Source organism: Varroa destructor, unplaced genomic scaffold, assembly GCF_002443255.2.
Source record: "Varroa destructor unplaced genomic scaffold, Vdes_3.0 BEIS01000004.1, whole genome shotgun sequence".
Classification (NCBI taxonomy): Eukaryota; Metazoa; Arthropoda; class Arachnida; order Mesostigmata; family Varroidae; genus Varroa; species Varroa destructor.
The window spans coordinates 36,581,957-36,597,752 of NW_019211457.1; the positions used below are offsets into that span (position 1 = coordinate 36,581,957).

The 15,796-nt window shown below is 42.2% G+C and overlaps 1 protein-coding gene across 5 annotated transcripts in view; it reads right to left on the reverse strand.

Annotated features, from left to right (window-relative positions):
- Positions 1–15,796, reverse strand: part of LOC111248824 (uncharacterized) — a 145,405-nt gene that overhangs the window by 102,150 nt on the left and 27,459 nt on the right. For all 5 annotated transcript variants that reach the window (XM_086988029.1, XM_086988028.1, XM_022801819.2 and 2 more), the window contains one exon: positions 15,205–15,732. In XM_086988029.1, coding sequence (XP_086844155.1) covers positions 15,205–15,679 — 475 coding nt within the window. In that variant the 5' untranslated portion in view covers positions 15,680–15,732. The remainder of the gene's footprint in view (positions 1–15,204; positions 15,733–15,796) is intronic.

A 15,796-nucleotide genomic window follows, 5' to 3' on the forward strand; every position in this document is an offset into this window, starting at 1 on the left:
TATATATATATTGTTTTGAGACAATCTACAATTTTTTTAGAGCAGTACTTTGTGATTTTATGGTTATAATTTGTGATACTATTAGTGAAATCCAGTACTGCTACTATGATGATAATTTTCATTGTCTTAGATGGTATTGTGGGGGCTCGTTTAACGACACAGGGATATGTCGCTTCCGATAATTTCAATGGTACTTCGTGTCCGTGTGATTCGATTTGAAATAAGACATAGATTTGTTCGTTTTGTTTTGGAACAGGGTAACTTTTATTAAGTTTAATGCTTTAGCCCTCTCACAGCCTAATCTTCATAAAAGGACTTTAGACACATGATAACCTAACGTACCTAAATATGTTTCTATTTTAATAACAAATATGCCATCCTTAGCTTAACGCAGGTAATTTTTCTACCAACTAGAATAACCTGTACTAGTTGTGCATCAATTCTAGAAACCTGTTTACTTGTGAATAGTTGTTATGTTAAACAAAATTAAACTTGCAGTTTTCACGGATCTGTCAGGACAGTGAGTTGGAGGTATAACAGAAGACTCAAGAAGTTTAGGGTGCCCGTGTTTATGACAGTTTTCAATAGAAGTAAACATTAAAAAAATATTTGGCGAAGATCTTAGAGCTATTACGAAAATAAAGGTAGCTCTCGTTATTTCCTGTAGAGACGTAGCTACATAAATGCCATGCTTTTAAACTAGTCGGGTCAATCTAAGGAATTAACCGGAAGTACGTACGTAGTTTTAAAAAGTACTGAAGTAGAGCCCATTCTAGAAGTTATTTCTACGTAGTAGTGCTTCTGACTATTAAAACCAGTCGCAAGTTCTGAAGCTTCTCATGGTGCCTAACATTTGCAGACCATTTCTTTTGAGAAGGGGAGAGATACAATTTCGTCTTGAGGCCTATCCTGATTCTGGTTGATAAAAAGCCTTGAAAAAGGAGAATGCTGATAATTTGATGGATATCCATTTGTGCATCTATCGTGATAATAAGTCCTCGCGGTGGTCTTACTTAAATTAATAAGGCAAGAATCCCTTTCTTTGTGTATGTAGATATCAAAATAGGTCCTGCATTAAGTAGCACGTACGATTTCTGTCGTTCTGGCTGACCATGTCCAAATCTTGAAAACTTATTTTTCTGGCCTATTTTCTTGAAGCAGTATGTATATATAGCACACATGCCGCAATGACTCATTTGTTTTACATAACTATAAAATGATTGTGAAATCTATAAACAAAAGAACATTTTTTTTTCATAATAGTATCTAGTTAAATAAATTATCCCTAGCTCGGTATAGCTGTTCGAACCGAGTTCGCATGTCAAGTATTGTAATGATTGGTAATACCAGCGTAAAAACCAACATTTAGATTTCCACCTATCCAAAAGGCTTTCATAAACTTTTCTTTCTCACTTTGGTACTGTTTTTGTTAAGGGTAGGTGTGTATACGCGTGTACCTCCCTCCACGTGGGGAGCCTGCAACTTCTGGTTATCTTGCAGGGACCTATTTCCCACTTTACCCCTCGTCATAATGATCATTCGATTGAGCTGATGAAGAGATAACTATTAGCTGTCAAGCGTTATGCCGAGAATATTACATTTTACTACATGTCCATTTACTGATCTAAAAAGAAAGCTTTAGCGCCGCTGTTATTCTGGTGGCTGACGCTGGTGGATAGGATGGTATTAAAATTAACGACGCAGCTAAAAACAGAAGAACGCAACTTCCCATATTTTTTTTTTATTTCACCAACGCAATAAAACGTTGCGTCGTTAAGTAAACCAGTCCGATTAAATAGTTATGAACGCCTGTACAATACTGCTACGTCACGTTCTAATGGCCGCTGCCTCTGCCTACGAGGTGACATCATTCAGTTCCCTTTTTTTCGATACGAGTTGTATGTTAAAAGTAATGCTAGGTCATTGGTTACTTCTCGCCGAAGAAAAGCAGACTTCGTGGTAGTACTTTGGCCGCTGGTCGTTTCGGAACGTCAGCTGCTTAAACAAACAGAGAGAGTCTTTTTGGCTGCTGAGAACTTCTTGCTGCTCCTGGGTGTCCTGGTTACAGGTGGTTAAATAAGTGTCTGTGAGGGGAGTGTGTGTGTCTTTTCCATTTTGGCTACGAGTAAGGGGTTCCGACAGACAGCGAAGCGCACATCGAAACAGGGCCGCTCAGTCGCCCTGCGGTCATTCATACACTGTATAATGTAATAGAAAAGCATAATATATCCAGCTAGCAGCTGTCACCACCCGCATGTCGCCTCCTCAACCAATGGCTTCTTAGCCAGTAGTTGCGGTACCGCGGTGGTGCGTCACCGCTTCTATTATCACCATCGTAAAGAGGATGCCAACGAAAAGCAACTCAAATGGCGTGAACTATAAAGAAAGCTTTTGGTTCGGTAGAGGTGACGTGCTTGATGGTCACGATATTATTGGAGTAGGGGTAGTTTTATTAACACGCTGCGCCTCTGATTTCCCTCTTTTCTGGTATCTGCTTAATTGTACTTAGATAACCGTAGACCCCCCAATACCGAACCGTTACTGCGCAGAGCCGACGCATCCCAGAGGCCTCCTATTGCCGCTGCTAGGGTTGCACAAGTACCAGTTGTTCGCAGTCGACACAAGCGACAGCCGCAGACGCAGCCAACGAACGCCGTGTGGAGCGGAAGTTGAAAGCCGGAATCTACTAAGGAGGAAGTGAGAAAACGTCGAACGAAAGACAACGGTGCTCTACTACAACGCGCCCTAATAGCAAGCTTATGTCTACGGTGTGTAAACTTTAAGTCTTTCACCATTTCTATCACAACTGCAATAATTTGTTTTACTACCTATGACTGGCTTACTGGACCTGAACAGTATCAGCGAAAAGCACCATGATGCGATCAAAACGACGAAAATGAACTTTTCGAAGTGCCAGCATTGGGAAAAAGGCTGGGAAACGTTGCAATAAGGAAACCATCGTTCTTCGCTTTTTGTCCAACACCGCAACCATTAGCGCTCGCTCTGCTAAGTGTTCTCACATGGTTAATAGACGAACCCATACACTGCTCAACCTCACTACTGAAGCAGTAGCAAGAAAATCAAAGGCAATGACTGCAATTGAAAAACAACTATGCAAGGAGGCCAGGCGTGTAGGCAAAGCATCGGAGATACGTTTGTTTACCATAATGCAGGAAGTGACCCCATAGTCAAGGAGGAGGAACAGTTTTTGTCCATAATTGTGAAATTTGTTGTGACCTCCCGCAGTAAATCGCGCCTCGTCTCCACTACCAAGATTTACCGTGTACAACGTGCACCATCAATAAGTCTTTAGGCAGTTTCCCATATATATATATATAAACTTTCTTTTTCTTTTAATTCATTCGTTCGCTCGACTGACTAGTGCATTTGTGCACTTGTGTGTACTTGTACACGCTCCTAGATCGTGATGGTGCTTAAACGTCACCTAGCCATTACAGATAGTAGGAACCTTATATGTAAGATTTTGCTTATTTTTCCAATAAAATACCGCCGTAAAATAGCTCATCGGAAATTACATGACGGAGATCGTTTTCTGACGATGGCCAGAATGACATCATTTGGTACAAACAATGTACTCTGTTGGTTCGTTCGTTTGCTGTGCTCAGTCTTAAAATGTTCTCATAGGACCAAGGCGAGCACTCGACATTACTCGAGCCTTCGCATCATCTTCGTTCAGCCAATGATATCTTCCGTAGTTACTGCAATCTTGGGAATGGTTTTTTGGGCAGTGCTTGCTGGAGTCGCGTCATTTTGAATAGAAGTAACGCAAACCGTTTTTTTTACGGCAAAGCTCACTTCCTGTTCGCCTTTACTCTAACTCATCTCAGTATCTCATCTAGAATGGGAATTTTGGCTACCACGGGCCGCATCATTTAAGTTAGGGTACGCGCCACATCCACGGCGATGGCGGCGTCCAGTGTTACAACGTATCAGAATCTTGTACGGCCTTTATGTGATTTCAGTCATAGCAGCAGGCACAAATTGCTGTTTAGCCGCTTCACATTTTGCTGTTTATCGCCGTACAGAGAGAGAATGAGAGAGGGAGAGGTGGAATTTGAAGTTTGAGTGAGCGTAGAAACGGTTGTAACAGTAGCAGCTTTTGCGGCGGTGACCGCTTCGGCCGAAGGTAGCAAAATGGGATTGATATCGAAATTCATGCAATACACCCAAATTAGCTCTTTACGTTAATGTCTTTGTTAAATGTGGTCGCCCCCTTTCACTCGTTGACCAACTAGCGGCGGCTTTGGCAGTAGCTATTTAGACAATGCTTAAAAGCTTGTTTAGGGTCACACAGCCAATCCAAGACCAAAAGCGAGACGCGTACGGTGGCAGCGCTACGAGTGCAGAGTGCAGTTTGAGTGAGGGACCAAGATAGGCAAACCGAAAGTAAGCTGAAACAGCAAGCTGACAGATATTCGTGGCCACTTGAAATATCGCGGGGTTCCATTGTCGTTGACGCTTCACTTGTCCCCATACCTCGTGACCTTTTGTAATCGTTTACCAGATGGTCCATTGCTATCATTTTTGTCGGCCCCAGATCCTAACCAAAACGTCGAAGTCAAGCCATTGCGATGCTAATTTTCAAGCAGCCTCACCTCCAACCTCGATCAAGGAAGATTGACTCAAATATAGAGAGTTCATGACAATTGTGTGTATATGAGGGTTATCGTCATGTAGTTTCACATATCGCATTCTCCTTCTGCTTAAATATATCGGCAAAGCTGAACTCTCTCTCTCGCGCTTTGCGCGGAGAAAAACAAAAGTAACCCCCAAGACAACGTTTTTTCTCTTGCCTATAAAGACGCTTGCTGCTTCCATGCTTAACTCTGTCCGTACGGTACAAAACAAGTGACCCTATTACGTCCCAATTTGCCATCGTACGATTGGCTCTAAAGAAATATTATGAAAGAATTCTGAAGTTCTTTGCGAAGTAACGACCGAGAGACATTTATAAAGTGAGTCGTTTTCAAAAAACGTACACGAAAAGAATCCCAGAGTGTGACGAACATGCCCCTAGAAGCTATAGATTCTTGTATCCAAGAAAAAAAATAGATTTAATTTTCAGTTCTCATTTTTTTTTTCAACTTTTCGAATTCAGGTTTTGAATCAGTACATGAACATTCTGCTAGGAAAATGTCGCCATTTTAGCATATGTAGCTCAATAGAAACTGACAAAGAATAACACGCATTTGTCTTATTTTGCTTTTCATCTACCCAATCAATCCCTCTGTATCTTTTCCGTAAAAATGAAGCAGTCGACCCTAACTTTTTTAGATAGCTGCATTTTGTGATGCACTCATACATCACTATGTGTTACATTTCATTACTATACAAACGTGTAAATTGTGCTTCTTACACACTGTGCAGCATATGTCGGTGGCGGATTTGAACCAGCCACGTGCTTAACTCATAAAACTGGAAGCTTAGCTAAGTTATTCTTCTTCTTCTTACTATTATATAGATTTGTTCGTAGAAAATTGATTTTTACTACTATTGGGTGTACGTTATGGAAATAGAAAGAATATAATTAGGTAAAATCCCATAAAAGGCATACAAAACTATGTATTAAATATTAATCATCATAATATTTGATAATGTTAATTGTTTGACAAATTTTTAAACAGAATTGCCCTAATGGGCTAATAACCATAATAATTTTGACCATAACAGTAAGCCGCTGCCACCCCAAAGTGGCAATACTAATGGAGTAAGTTAGCGAATCACAACAATGTCTCTAGGTGACTCCCCTTATCAAAGGAAAAGCGGCTGCTACGCTATTTGTCCGCAGTACAATTGCACGATTGCCAAGTTAGGGGCACGGAGCCCTCTGGCTAGTTAAGGCTACGGTAGGGTATACAATTGTTAACAGCTTCTCAGGGTAAACAAGGCGCAAGGTTATTATCGAAGAACATATCTGTACGCACAATCTTTCCAAAAAAAAGACCTTTGATATTGCGAACAATATTATGATTTCCGAGGGAACAAGAAATTGTGCAGGCTTTGCATGTTTTTTCAATCCGGTCGACTTTTACCTTCTAGGTTACTTGATCTCCTGCGGTCCGAAGGGACATCCATTAAACTACAGAAGGTTAGAGCAGACGAAAAGCTACTTTGATATACGGTGTTGCTAGTTCATTCTGCGGGCGACACTTAAAATGCTGGTTCGCCACATTTCAGGGTCGACACCTTCAGCCTCGCTTCAGCGTTCGTCGGATCTTCCATCGTGCTTCCCGTTTCGAAGAACTCCACACTTTTTTTAGTACTTCCTTTTCTTTCTTTTATGTCTTCAAAATCATGCTGGTGGCCTTTTCCATCAGATAGCGAGCGGTCGATCGAGGCGATACTGGCCCGCAGTAAACTCGGGCAAGGCAATTTTAGAAATCGACAAGATATCTGCTTTTTCCTCTTTCACATACACACAACTGATGAGACTGCTTGTTGTACATGGATAGGTGTCAGAAACTTTCGAGGAAGGGCCAAAAAGAGGCCGACGCGGGAGTCGGTTCTATGTCTGTAGAGCTTATGTGATTGTGGCCGCAGGTTTTGCTTGTTGCGCTTGTCGCATCTATGAACATGAATCGGCTTTAGTTGGTATGCGCGCACTAGAGGCGGCTAAAGGTGATGATTTGGTGACTGGTGGGAATTTACGGCCATGTATGTAGCGTGCTATGTATGTACTCTTAGAAAGGCGATCCATGACATGTCATAGATGGCCGTTTACGTTGATTCGCTGCTCAGAGCTGTTTGAGAGAAGGGCTACAGAGAAAAGGTTTTCAAGGACAGATAACGCCAAAAAGAAGAAGCAACGAGGACAGTGGGTACAGGAGTCACTGATATGAAACGGGAATGCTACTAATGTCTCCACTTACGACATTCTTAGAGATCTCTGTGCCTCTGTAGGCGGTACTGTTAGAGCGGCACCACAGCAATGAAGTCGTGGATGCTGTGAAACGGCGGCGGTTACCCTCCAAAAAGGAGGAAGACTTCAATTCCGTCGAAGGAGCAATTCGGCCTCTTGCTAGGGTCAGATCCACGAGAGATATAAGCCATACACATTAATAGAACGGTCGACTGCTTGGTCAACGGTAAACCCTTCCAACCTGCGGAACGTCATTCTAGAGTACAACAATCGGGGTATTGCCGATTCTTAGAAATTAATTGTAGTCGTCTCTAGCAACTGCTGTTTGCAAGCAAGAGTCTTTTACGTCTTCTCTGTTTCCGTATGTTTCAAGCGTACCAGTCTTCACGACTGCTTAAGCAGAACAGAATACACAACGCTAGGCTTGCCAAGTTTTCGTTCACTTGCAATAGAACAAAAAGCTGCATCAGGGGGTCTGTATAAATTAAAGTGGGTGCAGCTAACGGATCGGACCTAGCTGCCTACAGAATGACGAAATGGAATCTACTTCTGATAGTATATTTACAGACATATATAGTGTAGTTCAACATGTACTCATACTAGTTTTATAAAATTTTTATAGAAAATTTTATAAAAATTTCTAAAAAAAACACTCATACTAGATTAATAAGAAGGTAACTTTTTTTTTTCCATTATAACCATCGGTTCCTATAGTATTTTGTGTTAGTACAGTTACAGTACGCCCCTCTTAGAGACATTTTTTCTGTGCGAACTGTGTAAATTTAGTGGTCTTCCTCAGAGATATGCCAACAGAAGCAGGTAGCGACGTAACTGTAGGCCAAAAATTGTTTCGTCAGTGTCGTAAGGCTATATTTAATTGCTTTTAATGTCAACGAAGGTCGACAGCGGCCAGAGAACATGAATCCTTCTTGCCTTACTCAACCTGGTCCAATAACCTGAGACAAGTTGCCAATGCCCTCTTCCGTGTGCACGCATTGTTAGTAATAACTATGCTTGAATATTTGCTAATAACACGGAGACAACAATAACCCTGTCTCTTCTCGGGACCAACCGTCGAGTGGTTTCTGGATAGATGTGAAAGAATATTGTTCCTACGAATGTTGGTAGTACAAACTTTTCAACAGACTTTCAACTTTTGGCAGACGAAACAACTGCCATTTGTCATTTGAATGCACGCTCTTCTCCGTTAAAATATGTCAAACTAGCTGACAAAACCTACAAGACCTGCTTACTAGGTTTTCATATATACAAATATATGTATGCACATATGTACATGCGTATAAAGATGAGCTATATATAATAGATGTGAAGCATATCCACACGAGCACCATTTGTCATTAGGAGAACGTCGGAGGCCCTCGATCTACGAGTCTTTGTTCTCCTATGCGCCCTCTCCATATCTCACTTTAGGGCATTACATCGTTTCAGGTCGGTAAATCTACAGTCTAGCCGGGAAAGCTTATGATTCTGAATCAGTTATTTCGATGCTTACGACGATGTCAGTAACTACAGTGTCGACGAATGAAAAACAAGTCGTGTTGATTACAATTGCCGACCTGGAACAGTCAACAGTTATTATCATTTGCTGCTCGCCGGTAGGCAAACCAATTCGAGGTAACGCCGGGCAAGCGATCCACCGCCGCGTCTTGCTTCGAAACGTTTGCGCCGTACGCTTCGCACTTTAGTCTGTTCCAAATCTGTCCCTTTCATTGTTTTTTATTATTCATCGGTTTGGGTAACCCGCATAATGAATGAAATCGCCGTCTTCGATCGCAGCCCACTGCTTCTTTTGGCGTTTGCTCGCTCTGGCTGGCGTTTAGTGACGAATCTGTATTGATTGTTGATATACTACCATATGAAGTACCACTTGTTAGGCAGCAGCCTTACCATGTTACCGCTATGCTTGGAGCCTTTCCAACATAAACGAAACCATTGAGGTACGATGTGCCTGTGTAATATGGGCCGATAACAGAGGTCCCTCCTTCAGCAATCATACGATTTTACGCTTTCTCTGATCGTTACTCTGTTCTGGCAGATATTCATATCTGACAATCACCCTCGAAGCTGATGCGAAAAATCGAGAAGAAGTTTTAGTACAAGTAATTTTGATTAATACTTCAGTATTTTCCTTTTCATTAGTTGTTCACTAATAAACGAGTTCAGAGATATGGATATTTTACACAATATCGCTTATTCCGCGAAAATTGTTATACATTGCAAATAGCCCATTCATGAAACCTCTTTGGGGGAGCTTCGTCGCTTTGGGCATACCTTTGACAAATTGAGAAAAAGATATGCCCCTGATGAGATCGACTAACAATGTGACGACATCTAGTTTAAAGAGCATTGGAAAAATGTTGATTAGATGTGAGCTATCGACACTACGGAAGGCAACGGTTATAATGCCTAGAGCTGATAGTAAATCACTATGGAATCTTGTCACCAGATCGTGCGGCTGCACCAAGAGGATGTGCCCATTGAGTGCTTTACAAAAGTGAATTTGAGTGCGGCAGCTGAACTGGGCGTATGTATCACTACCGCAGATGATGATTTTTCTTTAGACATTATTACTTTAAATAGAGGCTAACGATATAGATCCATAACTACGACAAACTGTATAGACGCATAAGTATTTTTCTACTGTGAATTTTCTTCTGTGGTTTATAGTTCGTTTAAATCTTGTTTGACCAATCCCTTCTTAATTTTACACATTGACAATGTGATTTCAAATGTTCATTTAGCAACTCGACAGCTTTTCAAGGTTTAGTCCTAGGTCCATTTATATTCATCCTTTATATAAATGATGACATATCCCGTGAATCAGAACAGATCGTATGCCATTTGTTTTGTCGAAAACTTTAGTCTCATAGGACAGATTTGAAGATGACCCCCTAAAGCGGATATCTGTAACTTCCGCTAACATAAGCGATTGTGACGCACATGATCCTTCTGTAAGCATTTCGAAGACAACACGTACCCGCTTTAACACTTCCACATGTTTTACCAATATGTCCAGAAGCTCAATCAACTTCGATTTCAACTATATACGCTCCGAGCTTGATATTTGATGGAAAATATTGTAAAAAATAAATTTTCTTAGCTACCAATACCGGTATATTCGGAATCTCTTACAAGCTTTTCCCGTTTACTGGTCAGGGTCTCTAAAATTTGTTGGGCATCACGTGCGCTAATCTTGTGTTGACGCTATTCTGTTGTTATTACGTTCTTGTTAGGTTATATGAAAATATTGGGATAATCTCAGCTTTTTCTAATTGATGACGCTTTTATTCACTGTAAAAGACACTGTTCCTAAAATTGCTTGAGACGTGTTTCCGAATATTTGGTACTTTCCAAGAGTAGCTAGTTCGCATGTATGCACGTGCCTTAAAACGTTTGGCTCCCTCGCCGACAAAGTCCTTTCCTCCTTAAGTGTCAGTCGATGTAAATACATGCGTAAATGAGCATTTGTCAGCGAAGGCTGTCTGGACAACATTCTTTGGTGAATTCACGTTCTGCCGTTCGCGGTCATTGCTTTAGATACAGGAAGCGTTCGAGATAAGGATCTTGTAAGGCAGCAGCGGCACGACGAATGCAAAGTGGAAAATGGAAACTGAAAAAGACAATACAATGGTGCTCGCAAACTAAGTGGGCAAAACCAGATATGTTCGCTCACAGGACCGACTTCGTTCGCTTGCAAAGGCGGTACAGGATTCGGTCGGATCTATCTGATTATCGCCCCTCATCGAGAGGGTCAGATCACAAGGGGGCGAAAGCCACCCGATTTGCTGCTGCTCCTGCTGCTGCTGCCGCTGCCGCTGCCGCCGGCGATATAAATGACAACGACGTCTGGAAGAGGAACCCGAAAGGTAGTGAAAAAAACCATTTAACTTGGGTAAGGTTTGATAGTATTCTGTGGTTAACATGCTATATCGTATTATAATGTAGGTGTTTCTTTGAAATATCACTAAGTTATTTCTGCCGTAGAATCTCTCTAGAGAGCCTGGTATGTTAATCAATCCTTTGAATTGAAGAAGTCCTTGTTATTTAAGAACAAAATCTAATATACGCTTGTCTGCAGAAAAGTAATACATTACTGTATTATTACAATTTATTTATTGGACTTATTGAGATCTTATTAATAAAGAAAACTGTAGTAGAAATTATCTGAGATAAGTTAGGGTATTAGTTGAACAACACACGCACAGTTTCCTAAGGGTCTGTCCAACATGGCGAAATGGTTCCGGGACTATGCTATATCAATCACTTATTCGACTATATCTGTAATTAGAATGCTTAGTTATCATCGGCATTGCGGCTGTATACTATTATGGTCCCACGTTTCGGGAAGACATCATGGGACATCTTAAAGATCTCTCGAAGGACGGAAGTAAGGGCCATGTATTAGTAAAAATGTCTAAAACTCGCCTAAATCTTGTATCGAGGTGCTTTCCCATTTCTTCATTCCTTCAATGCTTTCTCGACCTTTGCCGCATACAGCTACTCCTAGGTAACCCAGTCGCTATCATCGCCCTCGTGGTTTTGAGAGGCTCGAACGTTACAGCAACGTCACCGTGATTACGGCATCCCATCGGCTTTACTATGAGCTGAGACCAACATAGGCGCCGCCAATTGGACGGATTTTAAAAGCTGAAGAATATGTAGGCCAAGAGAACGACTTGTATCGACAACCAGGTCTTTACTCGTCTGATTTGAACGTGCTCAGCTCCTCTCTGACCTGGACTATAGGCTTTTTTCGCTCACAGAAGGGTATGTTCTTCTGATAATAAAGCTTCATCCTCTTGCGTGCAGCTAACCAGAGAGCTAATTTAAAGGCAGACAAGAGACCAAGAGAAGAGGCCAAGAGGAGACGATCACAGGATATAGCGGTGTCATCATTTCGCAAACTTCACCGCACCAATGCTTTGAGGGACTAACCGTCTATGGCGAGAGGGAAAAGAGAACGGGGCAGAAAGGGGTTCACCAGGGACCATTCGTGACAGCAGGAGATTGGTCTCCGCCAGGCGCTGCATATTGAGCAGGAAAGGTGACCGGAAGTGTGTGGTATAACCTCACGTTCGTTCTTACGGCTCACCGTGCCTCCATGGAAGATATTCAGGGGGTCACCGCATACACAAGCAACACTAAGGTTATCCAATGGCTCGGGTGTTAGATCTAGCGTCATGCAGGCTGGATGAAGGCGCGATGGTACTGACCAGCGGGAGATACTGGTGCTGACAGTGATAGCAAGGAGCAAAGTACGCCGGAAGACTTGAAAAATAGCTAGGCTGCATCCCGCTGACAGGTTATGCCGAGCGCTTTTTGTGGTAGCCACCCGTTGCCCACGTGCCGTTTACCACGACGTGCGTATGCATAGTTAGCAAGTACGCTAAACGAAATCGCTATTAAGTACAGGTCCAAAAGTAAACTCATATTAACCTATCTTTGTTGTCGTAATGCACGATAGAATGTGTCGCTTGCTCGACCTCCTTCTTATACACACATTTATTGAGTCACTGACGACTGTTACAGTTTTGCCTCAATTTCTGATCACTCTATCTATCTGTTGAGATTAATAGAGCCTAACTACCGCAAAGCGGAGCCTATTTTCAAGCAAAAGAGCAAGCAAACGTTGGTTAAACTAATAAGACCAATAACGAACCTTTATACATCTATACAACTTAAATGCTACTTTATGAAATTAATTATTATGATGTTGTATCTGTGTAAGCAGCGATTGAACCTGCAAAATCAAGACTACTGCTTGCTCAGCTGTCACTTATGCTGTAATCTAGTACTACGTTTGTATAGAGCATTTATTTAGATAACTTTAAAGTATTCGCCATGTTATTTTGAACCCTTACGTAATGTTTTTTTTGATTAGGCAAACGGCCTCCAATGAGAACACAATAATATACTTTCACTTCAATAATATAACAATAATAACTTCTTCTGAGCTTGCACTCCCTGTTGAAGCACTCGGTTGCAACGATAACTGCGACCCTGCCTTGTATACAGGTAACTATGGAAATATGCCTTCACCCTCTGTCCACCGTCATTCTCGATTTGAGTCGAAAAATTGCAGAAGGAAATACCGCTGTCAAGCTTTTTTTGACAACATCGAATTTTATATTGCTTGAAAAGTCAGGGTTGGTCGGTCCAGGCCCCGCCGATGACATAAGCATACCTACACAATCGGTGTTATTGAATAAGGAAACGTATAGAATTGTACGTGCCGTAGAAAACCGTAGGTCAGATTTATACTGTCGACTTTAACCGTCGTCCTGGCTGTTACGGTAGTCGCTGTAGCTAAAGGTCGCCCGGCCTGCTGTTCCGAAAGTTTTGACGCATTTCAGTATAGAGTGCATGTAGAAGAAATTAGGTAAGGTTTGACCTACCAAACTAGTACCCGACCTCCTTTACATGAATAAAGGTTTTAAGGTTTACGTGCAGCACCGCCGGTAAGCATTTCTTCAGGCGACTGGCTGCCAGTGCTAAACGAAGTGTGCTTACGTCCGGTTTCGAACCTAGACTACTTCAAGCAGCCCTAAGTACAGACAAAAAAATCACTGCACCATCAAGTGGGGACAGACTTTCCTCACTAACCACATCAATTCTAGAGACTACTGTTGACCTGCAAAGGCACCGCAATCGCAGTTAGCACTTTCTTACAGTATCCATACGTGTATATTATGAATGTGTGATCGCAAATGCGCTACTATGCAAAAAAGCAGGAAGTTTATTTGTAAATTAGAGCAAAGGTCAACAATTGACGCAACAACGATATAGCGACATATTATTTCACACCTAAAACATCACTGCATAGATTTTTTTAGAAGTAAATTTAACTTTTTCAATTTTGTGCTTCTCTCTTTTACACAAAGTATGCATAACGTTTTCAGCACCCTTATCTGATAAATCACAGATAAGTTGATGTTAGTAATGACGAAGTATCTGATGTGAAGGTATATGAGTTGATCGGAACGCGAAAAATTCTGTTGTATAGTAATAATCATTCCTTTTCAAGAAACGTGGTCAATGTGGCTCTGAACAAAACCCTAGAAAAGGGTATACCAAATAAGGTTCATAAGCTGGGCGGCGAAATTAGATTTCCCAGTCAAATTACAAATAGTTTAAAAGAAACAGGCTACGTATCCAAATGCACACTTCGTCGTAAAGGTTGTTACTATGGATGAAGTCCATTATGTTGCTTGTTCACCTATCAACGGCCTCATTATGACGGTGAAGCATGTCACGAATATTTGTGAAAAATATATGTTACATAGAAGGTCTCATGTGTTTGGAGCTGTCGCAAATATGTTTTGAGCTACCTTAGGATTGACTTCGTTAGCTACAAAACGGTTCAAGATTTGCACAGCCTTATGTGTTTAAAACAGCTGGAAAGTACGTAAACCTCAACTGAGCGGGGGTAGGGTAACGTGGCGTATTAGAACAATACAGTCGAAAACATTACAAGCTTCAATTTGGTGGAATAATACCATAACCCTTTTAAGGCTTGAAATCCCACAAAAAGACCCACATAGACGAGCACAATTCTGCCCATGGAGGGAAAATTCAGTTCATGGCTTTTGGACGATGGCAGCTTGGACGGCGCAATCTTCTAGGAAGTTGCTAAGGAGACCGACTGACTTTGCAAATGTATCAAGCCTTGAGTTCAGCTACACTAAACATGAGCTCTTCTACATTAGGAAGCGAGCAGTTTGGTAACGAGGCTTCTCTCTAACATCAAGAGCCAACTTAGCAACAGTACCGTAAAGCAGGCTTAGGTACCAAACTCGCCGAATAAAGGAAACGCCAGAAACATAACCAGCTAGAGCATAAATTTTTATTCCGGTTAGTAACAATTGAGATACTGAGAGTTGATGAAAAGGAGTACGCATCCCTTCTTAAAAAACTTGGACATGGGTTTGCGTGTGGATCTGCCTTGAGAAATGTGTGAAAAGTAACTCTTTCAAAGGCTTAGTGTTGAACTTTAAAGGGGAAATGCATCGCCCACAACTACTACCCATTGACTTCATGCCCACAAACGATAGTTCGCCCCGACTACAGTAACCTGATCCAAACGAGGGGTCTTATTGTTTCATTGCTAGGTTAAAAAAAATACTGATTATGTAAATTTGCTGATGAGCTGCATTATGCTATATTTGTATGAACGGCGTGCAAATATTGAAAGCTTAGCGACAGTACGGAGCTCCTTCTAATTTATGCTTCCAGGTAAGTACATGTCATGACACTTGCTGTAATACCTATTCAGTATATCGCATTGTGTTCAGATGTTAACTTACCTGTGCCGGGCAAGAGTGTGTTGAAAATGCCGAGAATGATGGCGAGCGAGGGGTGAAGTAACGGCACAGCCTTCCGGAATCGGCCGTGCCGTTCGCGTATGGAGATGAGCTCGTAGCGCGCTACTGCCTGTCCGTTCTGGATTTCGACACAGTCCGATGGCACCGAGACGACTACCTGACGAACGTCTGGGCGTTGAGGAAACAACCGACCTGGATGATACGAGCCAACCATTCCTCCACTGCTGATTCCACCTCCATAGATGTGTCCGGCCGTCCCATACGAAGAGCCACCATACGACCCAACACCAACGCCAACGCCACCGCCCCCACCCGCGTAGCCGTGGCCCCCGTAGCCACCAATAATCTCCCCTCCGTAACCTCCACCCTCGTAACCTCGTCCAACGCTGCGAGGCCCGAACGACGGTCCTCCTGGGGGCAGCCCGCCGTAATACACCGGCTTGCTCAGGTGGTTCATAAACCCGCTGTAGTCTTGGTAGCCGCCCCTGCCAGCGCCCACGCCATAGCCACCTGTCGACGAGTAAGAAGAATTAAAATGCAAGTGAGAAAGGTTGGGTATCGAATGTTAAGACAT